This window comes from Miniopterus schreibersii, assembly GCF_964146895.1.
Source record: "Miniopterus schreibersii genome assembly, chromosome: 10".
Lineage (NCBI taxonomy): Eukaryota > Metazoa > Chordata > Mammalia > Chiroptera > Miniopteridae > Miniopterus > Miniopterus schreibersii.
In genome coordinates this window covers 31702516-31723839 of record NC_138110.1, presented here as the reverse complement: position 1 = coordinate 31723839, position 21324 = coordinate 31702516, and the positions used below count along the sequence as shown (strand labels likewise).

Here is a 21324-nt window from a genome sequence, read left to right as displayed (position 1 = left end):
GGCTTTCAGAAAAAGCATCTGTGTGTCAATGAAGAGCTAAATGTCATTTAAAATTGATACCATTGTAATTAACTAGTTATTAATAATAGAAAAGGAGCAAAGAGAAGGCCAGACATTATAGGCATGTTCCTTGCCAAACACTGGGGGAGGGAACCACACAGGGAAGATAGACGCATGCCCAGTAACGTCGGGATGGCATAGGGAAGGCGCCTGCCTGTCAGTCACACCTGGGGACAGAGCTGGTTGGCCAGAATGGGCACGGCCACTACAAGCCTGCAGAAATTTAGGATATGTAATCCCCTAAACAAAGACACTCGTTCTTTTATGCTCTTGGTTGCTCTTGGCTCATGGCTCACGCTTGGCTTCCTGGCATTCTCCTGTGTGGCCCACGGCCACGTGGACCCCGTGCACAGTGGACTGCAACTAGCCTGATGCTACACTGGACCCGGCTCCAACATGGAAAGGAAACTCTGGACACTGGCTTTGCTTCTGGCGTGCCTGAAACCCCAGCTACACTTCTTCTATGACCTGACTAAGGGAACTGGGAGTTTGCAAACCCAGGGATGTAATTTCAAGCAAATAAAGCTTCCTGCCACATTCATTCTCCCGTGGGGGCCTCTGGAAATGCTTATTCCAGTGGTACCCCAAGAACCCCACTCCCAATAGCAATGGGGAAAGGTGAGATTCATTTTCCTCTGATAAAATGACCCTGTACCTGGAGATCACAGAAGGAAACATGAGCATTGTTATTGTTTTTGTACTTGGCACTTGAAAATTTTTACATCAAAGAGAAAGAAAAAAAGGCAACTCTGGCCTTCCTACCCCCTTGGAGGGATTCAGGCAGACAGACCCCAGGTCTCTAAGTGAGGGTTGGGGAGCAGACTGGTACCCATTTCAGGAAGGTGCCTCAGTACCTGAACCCAGGAAAGAGAAATGTAGAAAATGGCTAATTCACTTTCCATATAGGGTGTGATAATTCTGAATTCCCCAAGAGAGCTCCCTCTTGAGTAGCAGAGGGCTGGTGAGGCCAGTAAAATTTAACAGACATGTTCAGACAGATTCCCAGAGGACGTGTCAAAGTTCAAAGGAGGTTGTGTAAGGAAAAGCCAACCATAATGAACTCATGCCGCCTGGAAAGCCCCCGAGTGGTATACCAGCAGGCTCAAGAAGAAAGGGCCCAGAATACTGAGGGAGTCTTTTCATTCTTCCCCGTCAGAGAGTAGGCACAACACAAAATTCTCAAGAGGACCTTGAGAACATAAAGATCCATTTTATTGTAGAGAACAGGCTCTTAGCTGCTGCCGGAAAAAGCTGATCAATATTGAGCTGCAAAACCAATTACATGTGCTCGGCTGTTCAGGGAAAACACAGGGCCACTCACCTCTCCTTTCAGAACCCTTTCTGACTCCTTGACCTACAGAAACTGGTGAGATTTGAGGGCTCAGTCAGATGAAATGAAAGATGCTGCATTCTATTTTGCAGATAATCATTTGTTGGAAAATGATATAGGTTAACATAAATTCCGATAATTAAAAGTTTGGGTTTGCTTCCTCTAAATATCACATGATTTTAAGTTCTGTCACAATGATATTTTAAAATTGGTTTCATTCTGTGAAAAAATGTCAATCTAAAATGGAAATGTAGCCCGGCTGGTGTGGCTCAGCAGTTGAGCATGGACCTAGGATCCAGGAGATCGTGGCTTGATTCCCGGTCAGGGTACATGCCCGGGTTGGGGGCTCGATCCCCAACAGGCACGCAGAAGGCAGCTGATCAATGACTCTCTCATCACTGATGTTTCTGTCTCCCTCTCCCTTCTCTCTGAAATCAATGAAGACATATTTTTAAAAAATAAATAAAATGGAAATGGCCGACATAAAATGAAAAGTCTCACATGTGTGCCCTCGGGAAGACAAAACTTAAGGACTGAGGGACTGATTTCCCATGGTTACCTGATTTACAGAAAACTGACGATACTGGAGTTTTCTTAAATGATAGAGGTTGCCTCGTATCACCCTTGGAAAGTTTTGCTTATGGTTTCTAGAGGCATGAGCAATAAATGACCTGGCTGGGTTGGTCTTGCAAAATGAGCTAAATTGAGCTTTGTGTGACTGGACTGTGTGTGTCTCCTTGGGAAATTTTCAAAGCTTGCCTAAATTTTTTTCTTTTAATAGACTCTAACTTCTTTAACTGAACTCTCCCTTCTTTACATTCCCTGCCCATAAACACAGCTGACCCCAAAGTCTCAGTGGACTCGCCTGTAGCTTTACAGATTGCATATCCTCAGTCTCAATTCCTCTGCTATTCCAGAATAAACTCATTTTTTTTTAGCTTGCTTCATTTTACCTCTTTATTTATGTCGACAGTTTTTAGTTTTAAAGTAATCCCAGCCTATGTCGAAGAGGTTTTAAATACCTGTATTGCAACTTATTAGCAAGTCTTAGAACCCTAAAAATAACAGTTATTTAAAAGCAGAGCACTTTGAATTAAAATCATTACTATTTAAGAACCACCATTTAATTTTCCATAAGGTTATTCATTGACCTCACTTATTTCACTGAGGAGTGAATGATTCATACATAATTAGATGTAATGAGCCAGATGTAATAAATGTAGAAAGGTTTTCTGCAATAATAAAACCATCTAAAGGTGTGAGGTGAGAAGAGGCGAGTCTAGAACCAGTGTTCTGCAATACAGAGCCACTCGCCACCTTGACAGCTGAACCCTTTAAATGTGTCCCAGTGTGACTAAGGAATTAAATTTTAAATTTTAGTTCATTTTTAGTTTCAATAGCCACATGTGGCTAGTGGTTATTGCATTGGATAGCCCAGATGTCAAATTTAGATTTGAAAGAAAGGGAAAACAAAACAATACAAAGGAGTAGGGTTTAAAGTGGGACAATCTTCTGATTGAGGTCACCAAAGGAACACACACAGGGAAATAGGCTAAGAAGAGTCACAAGTTCGACAGGATGGAAAAATCTCCAGATACAAATGACATTTTACTGCTATAGAATGTGCTTTGACGCCTCACCCAGGTTCACTGGAACTCTACTGAAATACAATAAATGCATAATCCCAATTATGTTGACTTCAGTTAGTTACACAGTCACCTTTCTTCACATAATGTTATGTAGATCTTCCCATTGTATAAAGGACGTACAAAGTAACTAGAGGGGATTGCTTAACTTTGATGATTCAATTTTAGGTTCTACTCTATAAAATCACCTACACAATTTAACATAACAGACCTTATGCATTTTTCGGACAACAGAGACACTGAGCTGGTCTCCTGGAGCGTAATGACAATGGTTCCTTCCCCACACATCTGCACTAATTCTTTGCATGTGGCTAGTGAGCCAGAACAAGTCATTGAGAGGAAAAGATAAAAAGGACACATTCCCAGTTCCCTTGGTAACTATGGTAAACATTTCTTTTAAAACAATTTCTGTATTTCAAAATATGTCTGAAATGTTGATATGAAACACTTGTCTTTTTCCAATATTATGCATTTTGGGGGTGTTGGTACTAAAAGAGAACAAACTTGCAAAAGACATCTTCAACTTCAGCTATTATTCCCATGAGGAGTGGATTTAGTTAAATTTGCCAAAGTGGTACAGTATTTTATTGGAATAATTTTTCACCAAATCTTTCATTTATTCATTTAATATTCATTGAGCACTAAGGTAAGTCAGTTACTTACTAACAGTGGTGATGTAAGAGTCACAAAAGTCACCTTGCCTGCCCTCAAAATGTACACAATCTAATATAGAAAAGAGCACATAACAGACAGGTTAGATAATAGATGTGACTAGGGTATTGTGGGAATATACAGAAAGGACAATTAATGGGCGAAGCAACCAGAAATTTATCACAGAGAACATAAGAGCTGCTAATGAGTTAGGTGCAGGAGAGGGCAGTCCTCTGAGATAACCCGGTAAACAGGCAAGAGTATGTGTGAGTACGAATAACTCATTTTAAAATAATTAAATATTAGATTTCTTGGGATGTCTAGGCCAAGCCATCTGGTAGACAACTGGATAGAAAATCTGAAGCTCAGGGCAGAGCATGGGAATGATACACAGCTTTTGGCATATTCTACAACTGAAATCATAAGAGTTGGTTCTCCTTTGAACAGTGTACAGAACAAGAGGATAAAGGGACAAGGGGAGGGTGCTATGAAAATCCCAGCACGGAAGGGCATGAGTATAGAGAAAAAGCCCAGGAAGCTGGCAGGAGGATTATCTTAGGAGCACAAGGTGACATGAAAGTGTTGTTATGGAAAACGAGGTAAAGGGAAAAAATATATATTTAGTTTGGCAATAAGTGAAATCACTGATAAACTTAACCTGACCAATTCCAGTAAAATGGTGGGGAAGCCATTCAGAGTGGATTGAGAAGTGAAGACAGTAAATGAACAGAAGCACTTCTTTGGAAATTTCAAATGAAGAGTGACATTTAGAACGTTGATGCCTAGGGACAGCACCATCAACGCACAAAGCCAGTGAGACCATCATGAACTAGCTTTAGGGTGGTGGTGAATCTTATGGCCAAGCTTCCTTAAAAAGAATCTTTATAGCCACAAATCCTGAATATTAGTGAGGAATAAAGAATCTTTATAGCCACAGAATCTTTATAGCCACAAATCCTGAATATTAGTGAGGAATAAAGAAGATAATGGATGTAAAGATTTGGGCAAACAAATTGCCATATAAATGTTATCCAAAGAATCTTTATAGCCACAAATCCTGAATATTAGTGAGGAATAAAGAAGATAATGGATGTAAAGATTTGGGCAAACAAATTGCCATATAAATGTTAGTTATTATGGTCATTATTACCACAATTTTGTCTTGTTAGATTTCGGTCTGTGTATCAGCCCAGTTTATACCAGAGTTGAAAAACAAACTGAAAAGTCTGCCCAGTGGAGTTCATGGAGAGGAAACATCAGTAGTTAACTTACATATTATGCATATAATTTAGACTCGAGGGATCCAATGGATAACCACAGCAAACCACAACTGCCCTCTTTGGAATACTTTCATTCTATCAGGAAGTTCTGTCTAAAGTCCTATGTAACTGGATGTGATAATAATGGGGAGAATTGGCTGCTTGCTTGCTTCCCCTTTCAGTTGGCTAATTTGAATAAACTCTTTATACAAATTGTAACTGCTGTCATTTTGATAGCACTCCAACTTGAAAATTTGGATTGTTGGGTACATGCAGACCCTAGTGAGCTCCAAACAAATGGAGGCTGGCTAATGAAGGATTTGAAGGGCACCCTTTCTATGCTATGAAGTCTCTGTCATGGGCAAGCTTTTCCTATTGATACTATATTCAAAATTAAATGAGTTTATACAACATTTTGGAGCCTTCCTCTTTCATCCACAGAATCTGTATATTCAGTTTAATCTTTCTTCTTCCCTCTGATTCCTTTGCTCTATCAAAGAAAAACCGGTCACCCTGCCATCCAATACACATAAATAATTCTCTTTGTACCTTTTTGATTTTTGGCACCAAGTGTTCTATTTTTTAAAATGCATTCATTCATTAAGCCACTAAGGTTGAGCACTTATATATCTGGCCTTATTCAGGGTACTTCATAGTGAACAAGACAGACTTTCTACTTTCAAGAGCTGCACAGGGAAAAATATTTGAAAACATGTCACAATTCAGTGAGTTAAGTGCTAGAATAAAGGCACATGCAGGAGAGTGATTAATCTTCCAAAGGGTGGGAGAGTAGCCAGGTTGAGTCAAGTTTCACAGAGGAAGAACTATTTAATCAGAGTCCTAAAGGATTTTGGTATTTAGATAAGAGGACACTTTTTTTTTTTTTTAAATCTCTAATTGATTTGTAAGTCTCTTGAAGTCAGTGATTCTGCCTTCCTCAACTTTGTACCTGCTATAAACTGTTTGCATTCCCCTCAAAATTCACCTATAGGAAGTTAATCTCCAATGTGATGGTGTTTGGAGGTGGGGCATTTGGGAGGAGATTCGGTCATGAGGGTGGAGCCCTCTTGAATGAGATCAGTGCCTTAGTAAGAGAGACCCCAGAGAGCTCCCTCACTCCTCCCGCTATGGGGGCACACAGCGAAATGATGCCCATCTGCAAACCAGGGAGCGGGCTCTATCCAGACACCAAATACGCAGGCACCTTGAGCTTGTACTTCCAGCCTCCAGGACTGGGAGAAGTAAATGCCTGTTGTTTAAGCCACCCAGTCTCTGGAATTTTTATTATAGCAGCCCGAAGAGACTAATAAAGTACCTGCTACAGTGATTTGAACATGAAGTTTCCTTTTTCATTCTTCTGCCTTTGCATTCTCCTTGAACGTGGACCATCTGCAGGGTGGATGGTCCTATTACCTTGGTTTAAAAGGTTCTGCAAACACTGTATCTCCTTCAGTCTTTGTCCTACTATTTATGCTGCCAATTTACCTAATACTTCCCAGTTTTTCTGTTAATGGTTTGAATTCTGATTGTTTTCATCTGCTTTATAAGTTGTCATATGTGTAACTAATTCAACTTGGTCTTAATATTTGTTGCTCCCGGAAAAAAAGAGAAATAACTCATCAACATGGACAACATTGTGGTGACTCCGGGGGATGGGGGGGGGTAGGTGGAGGTAGAAGAGAGGATAGGAGGGATAAGTGGTGATGGGGAAAAAAATAAATATAACTGCTAAAAATTGTTCCCTTCTACACTTTTTAGAACATCTCTACAAATTTTAAAATCAAGAATTCTTAAACTTAGATTAACTGGAGTTGTAAGCCATCAGATACGATGCTGGCATCTCATATAATGCTAATCTTCTCCTATGTCCTTTTTAGCTCTCAAGATTTATGTATATGTATGTAGTTTTTTCCTCCACAGCTCCAAATCTTTTACAGGGAATAATTGTTCCGATGTCTTAAAAATGAAAAAAATAAGCTAAAGATAACATTTTAAAAAGTCAGAATGTTTGGGGTTCCCAGAATTTATGAAGAAGTCCCCAGGTAAAGGAAATCATGGGCCTGATCAATGTAGCTGCCTTTCTGTTAAAACGAGCAAAAAATAAATCAAAATAGTGATAGCCAATACCAGTGCTACAGGTAGTATGAGTTGTTGTTTTTTAAGAAGAAAACATATTTAGAGTTCCTCCACAACATGGATTTAACCGTTTCCCTTGCCACCATCACTACAGCTAGAGCCCTTTCTCAAATATGAATTAAAGAAATTCTCTTTGGTTTAAGTCAAAAAAGCTGTTATTTGCCAAGACTAGGGTTTTGTTTTGTTTTTGTTTTGTTGTTGTTGTTTTAACTCAGTGACACAGCCCAAAGCCATTGCTCAAAGGCGGCCCCGTGGTTCTGGATTTGCTGCGTATTCTGTTACTCCTGGTTCTTCTCAGCAGGACGCAGCCAGCCTGAATTGTGCAAAGTTGGTCTTCGCTGCATCCTTAAAAGATCTTTATCTCATCATACAAAAGCCAAAAGATGTAATAGCTTCAACACTCAAAAAGTCAACCTATGTGACCTTGATCAAATCACCTAGCTTTCCTGGCCTATTTCTTCATAGCCTTTAAAAAAATAAAGAGGTTGTCATTATATTACTTCTCAAATCCCTTTAGACTCTATGATAGTGAGGGGTTTTTTGGGGGGAAGACTTACTAAGAGAACCTCACCATAATACCAACTGTAAATTTATAAAACCTGATTTCTAACCACTTACACGGCTACATACCGGGAAATCTGTACCAGATGTCTTATGTGGCTCTTGAGTACTATTGAACAATGTAATTGAGGAATGAATACCAATATAGTGGGATTACCTGTGTGCACGTGCATGCACTGGGGTACAAGCTTCCAGTGATAACTCTAGGATACTATGAGAGCTATGACTATACTTGATCTAGACTTGCAGTTCAGGATTTAAGAGATAAGCAATAAATTAGGGTTTTAGGGGTAGGAAAACAGGTCAAATAAAAGTTCAGGTGGGGGGAACACTGGGGCATGAAGGGCTGGATAATGTCATTTTCCTGAGAATTAGAGCCCATAGAAGGGTTTTAGATAATAAAGTGATATAATCACATTTTCCTTCTCTTAAAGATTACTTTGGCTTCTCTGTGGAGAATGGGTTGAAGGACAAGAAAAACTTTTGGAGCCTTGCTCATTAATATTTCACAGCAAAAATTTTCCTTTATATTCCCTCTCAATTTTTACTCAGGATTGGCAGTTACCCCAAAGTTCTCTCCTCTCTTCTCAAAAAACTCCCCCAAAATATTCTCGTTGTGTTTTCATTCTTTTCGTTCTTTGTATATATTATTTCTCTCTCTATATATATATTTTTATTTTTACCACAAGTAGCTCTCTACCCTTTTTTTGAAAACACAATGCTTTCTCCACATTGCTAAATAAAAAGAGTGCAGCATTAAACATGTGTAGACGACCCATGGGACCCAGTGCTCAGAAGAGCCCTATGCTTTGTTTAATGCTCTGTTATCACCATCTTGAAATACTTAATTTTTACATTAGAGGGCCCACATTTGCATTTGGCATTGGGTTCCCGAAATTGCTTAGCCATTTATGGATCAAAGATAAATGATTTTGGTTGTATCTGAGTAGAGATAAGCAATACTCAATTTGTTCTATACTCTTCTACATGTAACTACCACGTCCAAAGCTTTGCCCACTTATCTTGATTTTCAGTGCCACCCGATAATCCAAATTACCATTGCTTTTCCTGATATTACAGAAATAACTAATATTAGGCAACACAGACTTTACTAGTGATAAAGCAGGACATTTCAGGGTGATAAAAGAGTGAACCCATTAAGAAGATATACCAAATAAACAAACAATAGATGCACCTAACAGAATTGAAAGCAAAAGTAAACAATTCAACAATAGTACTTGAAGACTTCAATATCCCTCTTTCAATAATGGCTATAAAAACGAGGCAGACAGTCAACAAGAATATAGGAGACTTAACCCTATAAACCAACTAGGCCCAATGTACATTTACAAGACACCCTGCCACCACCAGCAGAACGCACATTATTCTCAGGTGCACATGAAATATTCCCCAGGGTAGACCGTGATCCGGATCACAAAACAAGCTCCAATAAACCTGAAAGGATTGAAATTGTATAAAGTATGTTGTCTGGCCACAATGGAATAAAACTAGAAATCATTAACGGAAAGAAATTTGGAGAGTTCACAAGTATGTGGCAATTAAACACCGTTCTTCTAAATAACCATTGGGTCAAAGAAGCGACAGAGGAAATTAGAAAATACGTGGAATGAAAACAAAACCACAACATACTCAAACTTATGGGATGCAGACACAGCAGAGCTTAAAAGGGAGTTTATGGCTGTAAATGCCTATATGTGAAGAGAAGAGAAGACTACAAACAAACAACTTTTCATCTTAAAACACTAGGAGATAAGAGCAAGCTAAACTTAATGTGAGCAACAGGAAGGAAAGAATAAATATGGGGCTAGGAATCAATGAGAGAGAACGGGAAACAGCAGAGGAAATCACTGAAATCAGAAGCTGCTTTTTGAAAAGATGGAGACATCTGACAAAACGTTGGCTAGTATATCACCAAGAAGCAAAGGGAAAACACTAAATGACTAGATTTAGAAATCGCAGAGGGGCATCACTACTGACCTTCCAAAAATAAAAAGGACTACAAAGGAATACTATGAACAACTGTGTCAGTAAATTAGATAATTCAGTTGAAGTGGACATATTCCTGGAAACACAAACCACCCAAGTTAAGACGAAACAGACAAAATAAGTAAATTTTATAACAAGTAAAGAGGTTGAGTGAGTAATCAAGAGATCTCCCAGAAAAGCCCAGGCACAGATATAGTCACTCCTGAATTCAATGAAACTTTTAAAGTATGAGTGTCAATACCTCAAAAACTCTTCAAAAAAAAAAAAAAAAAAAAAGATGTAAAATAATGTTTTTAGGAAAGCATTCCACCTGCAATAGCATCACAAAGGAAAATATTTAGCAATAAAATTAATTTTAAAAAGTGTAAAGCTTGTACTATAAATACTATGAGACAGAGTTGAGAGAAATTTCAAGAGTGAAATAAACTTAAGACATATGATCAGTCTGCTTTTCCTCAAAATGTTAAACTCAGAGTTACCACATGTATGAACCAACAATTCCACTTCTAAGTATATACACAAAACATTGCATATGTGTGTGTGTGTATATATGTGTATGTATTATATATGTATATACATATATGACACATGCACACACTTGTAAAAAATAGAACATTTGGCAACAAAAAAGAATGAAGTATTGATACATGCTATTACATAGATGAGCCTTGAAAATACCATGCTAAGTGAAAGAAGCCAGACATAAAAGCTAACATATTGTGTGATCCATTCATTTATATGAAATGTTCAGGCTAGGAGAATTTTGGGAGACAGTATGTTAGTGCTTACCAGGGATGATCACTTACTTCAGTACCTGCATCCATTATCAGATTATTAGCTCAGTAGTTCACAGTGTGGACTCTGATGTCATTGCCTGTGTTCAAATCCTGGATCCTTAATAAAAAGGAGGGGCTTTGGGCAAGTCACTCAACCTCTCTGAGCCTCATAATATAGGTTTCAGTCATCTTAGAAAAAAGAACTATTGCCTAGGCATTATTTTTTAAAGTGGGGGTAACTTTAATTTTATAAAAATTTCCTCCAAATTGCATGACATAGCTCCTAAGACTGTGTAGAGATTAAAAAGAGATTACACTGAAGGACTGAATAAGTAGTAGTTATTAGTTTATGCTAAAGAAATTAATAGACGAATAATTTTTTTAAATCTAGGTGACAAAAATTTTTGTGTCAATAAAATCTTTTGTGAATACATTCTATCTACTACCACCCCTCCCTTTTCTTGATTTGGTGGTTACGTTCTGAACTATACTAGTTCTTACTTCTTATGTAAAATATTTTTAAAAAATATTAGAGTTTCCAGCTTTATTAGGCTAAAAGAATGCTTAGCTTCTGCTTATGTTTTCCTTTTCTGAGCTTAGATTTGCTCTTCCCTGCTGATGTGCCGTCCAAATAAAAATAAGGCTTGAAAGGAGCTGAGAAGGCTCACTAGCTTTTGAAAAACTGAATATACACTTGAAACTAAATTTCTTTCCAAAATAAGCTCCTTCGTTTTTTTCCCTTCCACTTGACGCTCCGCTTTTTTTTTTAAGCTGGAAGGCACCTGATAGAGACTAAAGCTCAGAGACCCTGTCCTTAGAGGACCTTTCATTTTAAGGCAAACCTAAGAGCCCCAGCCTTCCAGCAGAATCGCTCTGGCACACACATAGAGCAGATTTCCAATATTGTAAAGGTATTGACACTATAATGCAGTTTCCTCTCAAATATATTAAAAGTCCACTAAGCCTAATTCAACTTATAGAATTAAAATTACTTTGTTTTCAGGCATTTTCAGTGGAAGAAGAAGAAATATCAGTTCTCACTGAGACTACCAATACAAATACAAGACTCTGGAGTTTTTGCTTAAATTCAATGATTTTACACCTGTATCTATTTGGCCCCCGCTGAAAATCCCAACTTTCACTGATATCAACATAATTATAAATTTGCTTTAAACTACAATACACAGACAACAGTCCCAACATAATAATATGATTACTGAAAATAATTTATGGTTTTATCATATGCTCACAGGCTCTGGAGTATGATTTTTGAGATCATTTGGAGAAAGTCCTTCCTCTCTCTGGGGCTATGGCCAACCACTCATTAAACACATGAAGTTCAATTGCATTGTTTTTCTTTCAATATTAGGGATTCTTAAAATCAACTTCTTTCCTAATTATGTAAATTGTTCCAAAGTTAAATTTACAAAACAAAGTATAAAAAAACCCAAGTGCTATCTAAGCAGAGGATTCTGGCTTGTATTCCTTTCTCCACATCATTCTCTCCCATCCCTGCATCTATGTCAACCTTTGAAAGAAATTATATAAATCCTTAATGAATATTAGCATATTATAAGTACTTTAAATATGCATTTTCATCACCTGGACTATATAAAGATATTTTTCATTACTTTTTATAGCTGCTTGTCACTCTCCTGTTTGTATGCACTATAACTGAATCAAGTAGCCATCTATTGCTGGACATTTTAATTGGTAATCCCTTTTTTTTTGCATTTATAAAAAACACTGCAATGAATGGCCTTGTACATGTCTTTTTGTATTTTTGCCAGTGTGTCTTTGAGATAAATTCCTAACAGGAGATTCCTAAAGAGACTGCTTGGTCAAATGGTAAATGCATATGTAATTTTGCTAGATATTATCAAATTCCACTCTGACTTTCTGTATTTCTACAAGCAATACATGAGTACTCATATCTTCTACAGCCTTTCAAAAGGATATTGTGCAAACATTTGGATTTTTGCTCATCTGACAGAAGCTGCATTTCTCTTACGAGGCACCAGTGGGTTTGAGTGACATTAACTGTATGTAAGGGACATTTACATTGCTCTCTCTGGGAATTGTGCATTCACATTTCTAGCCTTATTTTTTAATGTATTATTTTGGGTATTTCATTATTTTAGAAGACTCTCAGGTCTTGGCCTGTTAATCCTGTGTAGTAGCTAATAATTTTTACATTTTATTTATTTTTTTGCTTTGCTTAGGATGTGTTTTGTCATACAAAAGTTTTGTGTGTGTGTGTGTAATGAAACTCATTTTTCCTGGATTTTAAGTATAGTTTAGGAAAGCTTTTCCTAAAACCCAGTTATAAGAAATTCACCCATGTATTTTATTCCTAATATATGTGTGGCTTTGTATTACACTTTCGGAATTCATTCTGGCATATAAGCACAAATTCCTAAAAATTTACCAAGCACGAGCCAGTGTGAGCTAGCTCCGTACACCATTCACATTGCTCGCTGGTTTGCCATAGTCATTGACAAGCTATTGGCGGGAGAGCCATGGGTTGTTCCTCTGTGTGGCTTCAGTGTGGGTGTTCTTAGGCACAAGGGCAGTGTTTATACATTTCATCAAGTCAGTAAAGTCCCTGGGCCTCAAATTTTCCAAAGTAAAAACTTCAAACATTAAGAAAATGTGTCCTTTTCTTGAAGAGTGGTACATTACAGCTTTGGGGGAAGAATGGATAACTAAACTACTTGGTTTAAACAAAAGGGCTATTTCTCTAGCTGAGAATTTTTTTAGTATGAAACAGCAGTCATTCAGCTGCATCAGAGCGCTGCTGCTTCTAGAAATGGCAACAGAACAGAGAGATGTCCTTGCAGGGAGGTGGATATTATGCAGCGAACAGTCTTGTTCCTAGCAGACTGGCGCTGCCTGTTGCTTATGACAGTATATTCATTTTCTTCTCTCGGGTTTAGAGAACTGACTGCCCCCAAATGGACACACAAAACACACACTATATGATACAGACTCACCACTGCTGGAAGCATCATTCAGGTTCAGCAGGCCCCCTCCGAGCCCTCTGTAACTGTGGTAGCTGTAGGTCCCGTTGCCGTTGATGTACAACACCTCCGGTGAGCCTGAAACCGCCGCGGCTGAGTAAGTGGCCTGCGCCGCCTCTGGCTTACACTGTTTGTCAGCTGGAGCGGGCTTGTCCTGCAACGACAACATTCCGTTATTTGTCAGCCCCTTGTGCTGTCTCACCTTAAACGGGGCTATCTTATCATTAGCTACATGTCTTCACTGAACAAGAAAAAATACACACTGGTCAATATTAAGTCAGCACATATGCACATTTTCAGTGACTTTGCTAAAAACTAAAAAAAGCAAAGCAACAATATGAGACACATTGGAGATGGAACAATTTACATTTTCCAACTGAATTTAAAGTTATATGAAGAGTTGTTCACAATAGCCAAGAGGTGGAAGCAAGTTAAATGTCCATTGACAGATGAATAAAAATATGGCATGTAAATACGACGGGATATTATCCAACCTTAAGGAAAGAGGGAAACCTTGCCATATTCTACAACATGGATGAACCTTGAGGACATAATGCAAAGTGAAATAAGACAATCACACAAAAAAAGAACATTGCATAATTCCACTTGTGTGAGGTATCCCAAGTAGTCAAACTCATAGAAACGGAAAGTAGAAAGGTAGTTGCAAGGAGACGGGGTTGGGGAGGTGGGGAGTTGCTCGCTGGGTATAGAGTTTCAGTCATGCAAGATGGGGGTAGTTCTGGGGAGTCTGTTAGACAACAACTTGCCCGTGGTTGACAATATTGCACTGTACACTTGGAAATTGTTGGGTGAATGTTATGTTAAAAAATTTTCAAAATAAATAGCTAGGCTTAAAATATTACATGAAGATAAATTATAATTTGCAAGAAAATATTTGCAAAAGTTGCCTTTCTTGAAATCTTTTTTTTTGCAGCCAGCTCTTGCTCATGTGCTCACTCTTTCCCCTAATTTGTCCCTCTCCCAGTTTCTATCTCTCCCCTTCTTCCCTCCATTCCTGCCTGCCTCTCTCTATTTTATGATTATAGCAAAACTTATTCTTTGCTGACTAGGCCCGTTACACACATCACAATAGCCTGACAAAAACTTAAACCCACTCACTAGGGTCTACAAACTGTGCTTCAAAGCTTCTAACCAATGTCAAGTTGTAAGGACACTGAAGTTTGCATAAAATTGCATATATTTTCAATAGTAAAACAAATTGAATGATTTCAGCTGTCAGTTTATAAAGTCTAAAATTTATTCAACATGTATGACTTCAGTTGCCAACTGCATTCTTCATCTTTTCTTCTTTCCTATTTTTAATGAGAAGGAATTATAAACAGATTTCTCACGAATTCTTAGGAGTGTTTTTGTCAACCAGAAGTATTTTTCAGCTCTTAAATTTTGAGTGCATGTTTAGGGAAACAAGTGACTTTCAAATACATTTTTTCTAGCTATGGTACCAACAGCTAGAAAAAGAGGAAACATGAAATACGTTTGCTCTATGGACCCAGCAGTATTGTTATATTAAGAAATATTCTAGCCTAGCCGGAGTGGCTCGGTTGAGTGACGGGCATCCTGTGCACTGGAAGTTTGCTGGTTCGATTCCTGGTCGTGGCAATGTCTCGGTTGCAGGTTTGAGCCCCAGTTGGGGTGTGTATGGAAGGCAACCTATTGATGTTTCTCTCTCACATTGATCTTTCTCGCTCTGCTCTCTCTCTCAGCATGTCCTCTGGTGAGGATTGAAAAAGAAAAAAAATTAATACCCTAATCTTTCCTGCAGTGAAAGCATCTCCGTGGCTGTCAGAACCACGCCGCTATGGTTTTGCTCTTGTTCTGACCTTTTCGGCTCTACCTGGTGTGTTCAGCTCTGACCATCACGCTCAGCTACAGGCCTCGGGCACGTGGCCTACGAACCTTCCATCTCTTTATGTGTGGGTAGGCAAGGTTATACAGTCAACAGCAAAATTACTCAATGTAGATTGAGCTGAAAACAGAAAATGTATTTTCCCAGCATTGCCTCATAAAATTAAACATGAACTGACCTAAAATGGAGTATGAACTAAGAGACCTGATTTTAATTCCCTTTGCCATTTAAAACTTAGAAATCACTGGGAGGGTAAATTACTTTAGAATATCACTTTTCTTGGGAGAAACTGCACTAAAGAAGGGACCCAGATGAAATCAAATGTTGGTGGTATCACTGACTGGGAAGTCCGCCAAGTTCTAGATTTTTTAATTTATTTTTTTACATTCTGAAAGCTCCTCTTTGCTAATAGAAAGTACCCAAAGTCAGTGAGTTTTCTACTGTGGTTCTCTATAAAAGGAAATACTGGGCACTGCTAATAAGGACTTTTTCTAAAGACATAACAGTATATGTGGGTTTTCTTGGTACTATGATAAAATTTTATATTACAAATAGTAAAGAAATTTAAATAACCTAAGATATTAAAAATGATATTTCCAGGAACCTTTTGTTGCTGGAAGTATGTGCCATAGTAAGGTAGATGTGGGGTAAATAATATTAATTTCAGTGCTACTATGAACAAGAATCCATTACAAAGCAATATCCATGATATAGCAACTATTAGAATCTTAGAATCTGCAACCAACTGTCTTTTAAATGGCATGTTACAATGACGGGGTGAATGGAAAGTGATCCAGCCAATGCTGGCTACACCTCATGCAGCATCCAAAAGTCTTTTATGAAGGTGCAATACAATGGCCTCACATCTATGAGTACAAATCTCCTCCTTGTCTGGGAACAGAGATTATCATATACTGTATCTATAATATTTATAACATATTTACCCATACTATAATATATATCATATATATTAATATTTAATATATATTCCCCCATATTAAAATACAGACATATAATTATTCACTTTAAGTTTATTAAACAAGCTTATCAAAAGATTGATAGATGAATCTGATGTCTACATGAATTATTTCATGCATACAACTTCTATTTTCTATAAAGTAGATTTTAAACTATTCTCCATGAAACTGTAAGGCTTCTGGAGGAAATATCTCAGAGTCTTCCTGAGGTTATGGGGCGAGGGCATACAGGTGCTTTCACACTGCATCCTTCCTCATTACCCACACCAGAGGCTCTGTGGGGCTCTAGCTCATAAAATGACTATAAAGAATCATGAAAACCACCGGGCTCTGAAGTATTCTTTCTGTAAAGACATGTAGTCATTGACATGCAAAGAAAGAAGAATATGCTCTACTTCAAAGCAATTCTGAGGCCCTTGGAAGGGGCTGTCCTCAAACAATTCCACCACTGGTGTAACTTCTCAGTTTCTGGATTGAAAACAACTTGGGCAGCATGATAGAATTTGAGTTTCTAGTTTGGGGAAATTGGTGGCTCTTCTGAAACATGCCAGTCTAATTTTCTGTGATAAGATAATGACAATAAAATACACTCAAAAGAGAGGAACTTCTTAATGATGAGAAAAAAGTGGGAAGGCATTATCTCCACAATATTTTCTTATTGATTTTTTTGTATAATAGAATTAATTTGTATTGTTAAACACAAACATACTATACTTAAAATCTACCTCAATCTTTCATTATTAACTGTTATTCCAAACCACAGCAACTGCACTGAGCAGGCATATAATTGATTCCATTAATAATCAAAACAGGCCTTGTTGAGTCATTTGTATTTAAACAAAGATTTGCTTTGTTAAGGTTCCTGGCAGTCCAATATATGCCAATAAAATCTAGTCTGCATTGTCTTTTGAGCAAAAGCGTAAAGTTAATTGATGCTTTTCTCTTGAATGATCACTAATATTGGTTTCAAAGATGCGTAGATTTTAATGACATAAAAAATAAGTATTTCCTGGAGTCACAATTTATCTTGATAAGCAACTTTTAGTAATCATTAGTTCCCAAAGTCTCAAAATGACAGCTTGCCCCTGGGTTGCTACGCAAATTATTTTCAAGAGGATAATATTAACATGTTACAGTACTGCCTGTCTAAGCAATGCAATTTTACTCATCAAACAGAAAAATTCCTATTCCAGCTTTTATGAAACATATTTCAAATTTTCTTCTAAAAATTCCATAAAAATAAGATGCATCAATGACTGAATGACCACCAGCAGTGCACAAGATAATACAGATTATTTTGATTCAGATTTCATTGATTAAAAAATACAATAGATTAAATACACACTTATGGTGACCTCTATAATTAGGTTCCGGTCTTATCAGCAAATACATCCTTCAAGGTCCATCCATGTTGTTGCAAATAGTAGGATTTCACATTTTTTATGGCTGGGTAGTATTCCAGTGTGTGTGTGTATCCGTGTGTACACATTTATGTCCATCAATGGATGAATGATAAAGAAGATGTGGTATGTATGTGTACACACATACACACACACATACACACCACATCTTTATCATTCATCCATTGATGGACACAGGTTGTTTTCATTTCTTGGATCAAGAGGGTATTATGCTAAGCGAAATAAGACAGATGGAAAAAGACAAATAGCTATGACTTCACTCACTCATATGTGCAATATAAAGTCAAAAAGAAAAGACAAAACAAAAACAGACTTATAGGGGCACACAACAGATTTGTGGTTACCAGAGGGGTCGGGAGTGGAGGGAGGGCAAAACTAGTAAAGGTGCTCAATTGTATGGTGACAGATGGAAGCTAGACTTTCGGTGGTGAGCGTGATGTAGTACATGCAGCTGTTGACTTATAATGTCACATGCATGGAGCTCATATAGCTCTATAAACCAATTTACCTTAATTAAAAAAATTAAATATATCCTCAATGTATATTATTATGTATTTCATATTTTTAAATGGGCTTATAATAGGATGGGTGATTACTTATAGGTGTGGGCAAGAATGGGAATGGTTTGGAAGAGTAAACATTGTCTACGCATGACCCGCCCATTAACACACAATTTGAGAAGACTGGTCTGTATTCCTTTGTGCTCTCTCCACAGAAACTGGACAGAGAAGAACAAGTTTCCTGAACCTGATCTGCTACTTGGGTCACACAGGTATTCCTAACTCACTGCAGCTGCCTGAGGAATCCTTTACTCAAGTACCTTAGATGTACATGTTTTTCTTTGTTTGTTTAAAAATGAGATTTGCTTGATTCCACCCAACTTTCTGAAAGTAGGTCTCCAAAAATAATTGGCATGGAAAATGTTAGATTGCTTTTACTGTATCTCTCAAGGCCTCTACCATCCTCTACCATCTATTACATATGCTATATATTTTCATTAACTTTCCTGTCTATAAAGATAATCAAAACAATAAAACTTACTGCTAGATTCAATAATCCAGATACCTTTCTCCTGTTTGCCTTTTACCTTACATTGTTATAGCAATTGGAGTTTGCAAGGCATTGTTACATCAATATCAAATTACATTTTTAGTTCATCATTGAGGTGATCAGGGCACTAGTGACCCACTTTTTTAAGGTAAAGAAACATGCATAGGCCTCAAATAAGCTATCAATGCAAAATGGTAAACACATGGACAATTCTGGCATCAGTTTGCTGAACTTTCTATAAGATTGTTACCGGATTTCCCCTGCTTTTACATGTTCTTTGTCATCTATATAATAGAAGCATTTTTACTTGTTAGTGCTCTGAATTTCTCCTTTGTTCTATTAGTATAGATGGGGTGAGAGGGTGCAATATATTTCACATATAAACTGCTGGAGAACATCTCTACCTTTTAAAAGCTTCTCTTCTTCCATTGATAGTAATTGTTCCAGAACTAAGTACTACATTGCTAAGCGTTTCCAGGGAAATTCATAAAAGATCTGAGAGAACCAGAGATCCCATTTAGGCTGCTTTACTGCTAGGAAAAAAATTGCCTGCACTCAAAGTAAATGTGCTTATTACCTGGGATAATGAGAAGTAACTTATGATGCCATCAACACACACACACACACACACACACACACACACACACACAGATATATAATAACCCTCAGGAAATAGTTTCTTTCACATAGTCAGGAATATTCCATACAGTCTCCTCCACTTGTTGGCTATACAAATGATTGAAATGCCAACACACGATGGGTCTTTGCAAAGATGCTCTCAAGCCCACTAAGACAGATAATATAGAAAGCATTTTTTGACTATGATAAGATTTGAAATAACAGAGAAGCTAGATTGAGTTTGTTTCTGACTCGAGAACACAAAATCACAGCAGCATAGCTATGATCCAGAGTTTTATCAAAGTCTTCAAAGAACAGGTTATTCTGTTGACCAACTCTCCTTGTAGTAATATTTACACACATACATACTCAAATGCTTTTATAAACAATAAAGCTTAGAGAACTGTTGCCTTAAAGAAAAATACAAAAATAAATAGGGTTCCCAACCCAAATATGCATGAATACGTGGCTGGCAAGAAGTAACCAAGAACACTGCAAAGTTATCTACCTAAATTCTTCCCGATGGCCATAAAGTTTTATTAAAAACTAGAAGTAGAAACTTAGCATCTTTAAATTGCAACTTTAAAATATGTAACACTTTGCCATTTAGTTATTGACCAAAAAAAAAAAAAAATTAAAAAATAAGTGTCTTTTTCTATAGGTCTCTAACACTCAATTTTGAGTTCCTTTGTTGATATAACCAAAATGAAAATTTAAAGGTAATGTTCCGGCCAAGGGCACAAGTACCTGTTACAGGCTCAATCCTCAGCCCAGGTCGGGGTGTGTGGGAGGCAGCCAATGGGTGTGTGTCTCTCACATCGATGTCTCTCTCTCTCTCTCTCTGCCTCCCTCCTTCTCTCCTACTCTCTCTGAAGAGCAATGGAAAAATATCCTCAGGTGAGAGTTAAAAAAACAACAAAAAAGTAATGTTCCTTTGGGGTTCTAAAATCTGATTACAGATATAAAACTTTTGGAAATTAATTTTATATGCACATCATAGTATTTTTCACCTCAGAAAAATCTTTGTTTTACTCATTTATTTGGGAACAAAAACACTGTGCTTTTAATACTGACGTCAGACATCCCTCCTTAAAACTGATCATCACTGTGGAAACTTAGAGACACTAAAATTCTGATGATAACCAGAGAATTTCTCAGAAGCTTACTTATCTTAGGTCTTAAATTACTAGAATATGATCTGAGAATATTCACAATAAATGTGCATGCTTCCTTTTTTCATTTTCATTAACCTTCAATTTATTGTTAATTGTGGTTTGGAGAGATTGAGAAAAAAAGAAGAAATAGGAAAATGTCATGGACACGAACAACAGTGTGGTGATTGCTGGGGGGAGGGGTTGGGGGAGGTAGGAGAGGGTAAGGGGGGCTAAATGGTGATGGATGGAGACTTGACTTGGGGTGAACACACAATACAGTGTATAGATGATGTATTTTGGAATTGTGTGCCTGAAACCTGTATAATTTTCTTAACCAGTGTCACCCCAATAAATTCTTTCAGTTTTAATACAATACTTCAGTTTTAATAAAGCAATACTAAATTGGTATCTTTAACATTAAACTTTAATATACAGGGTGAAAATAGGTTTACAGATGTTCATATGGAAAATACAATAATTTATAATAATAAGAATAAACAATGTGTTTCCCATACTCACAACTGTAAACCTATGTTTGCCCTGCCCTGTATTTTAAGAATAAGACCTATGCTATTCTAATCATAAATTTTTGTTTGAGTTTTTATTTTTCATTTAAAAAAAATCTACATTTAGAAAAACTCAAATACCTTTGAAACCATCCCTTTATTTGCCGTTGGTTTGTACCGATTTAAAACAAACTTTCTCAAGTTATTTTTTAAATCCCCGTTAATACAATATTCTCTCTTTTGGTAAGAAAGTGGCAGTGTGCTCTGTCTGGTGATTCTATGGCA

The 21324-nt window shown here is 37.4% G+C and overlaps 1 protein-coding gene across 11 annotated transcripts in view; it reads right to left on the bottom strand.

The window, feature by feature from the left end:
* The window catches only part of NOL4 (nucleolar protein 4), a 244283-nt gene that overhangs the window by 18875 nt on the left and 204084 nt on the right, over nt 1-21324 (bottom strand). For all 11 annotated transcript variants that reach the window (XM_081149207.1, XM_081149210.1, XM_081149209.1 and 8 more), the window contains one exon: nt 13420-13600. In XM_081149207.1, the coding sequence (XP_081005333.1) occupies nt 13420-13600 (181 nt within the window). The remainder of the gene's footprint in view (nt 1-13419; nt 13601-21324) is intronic.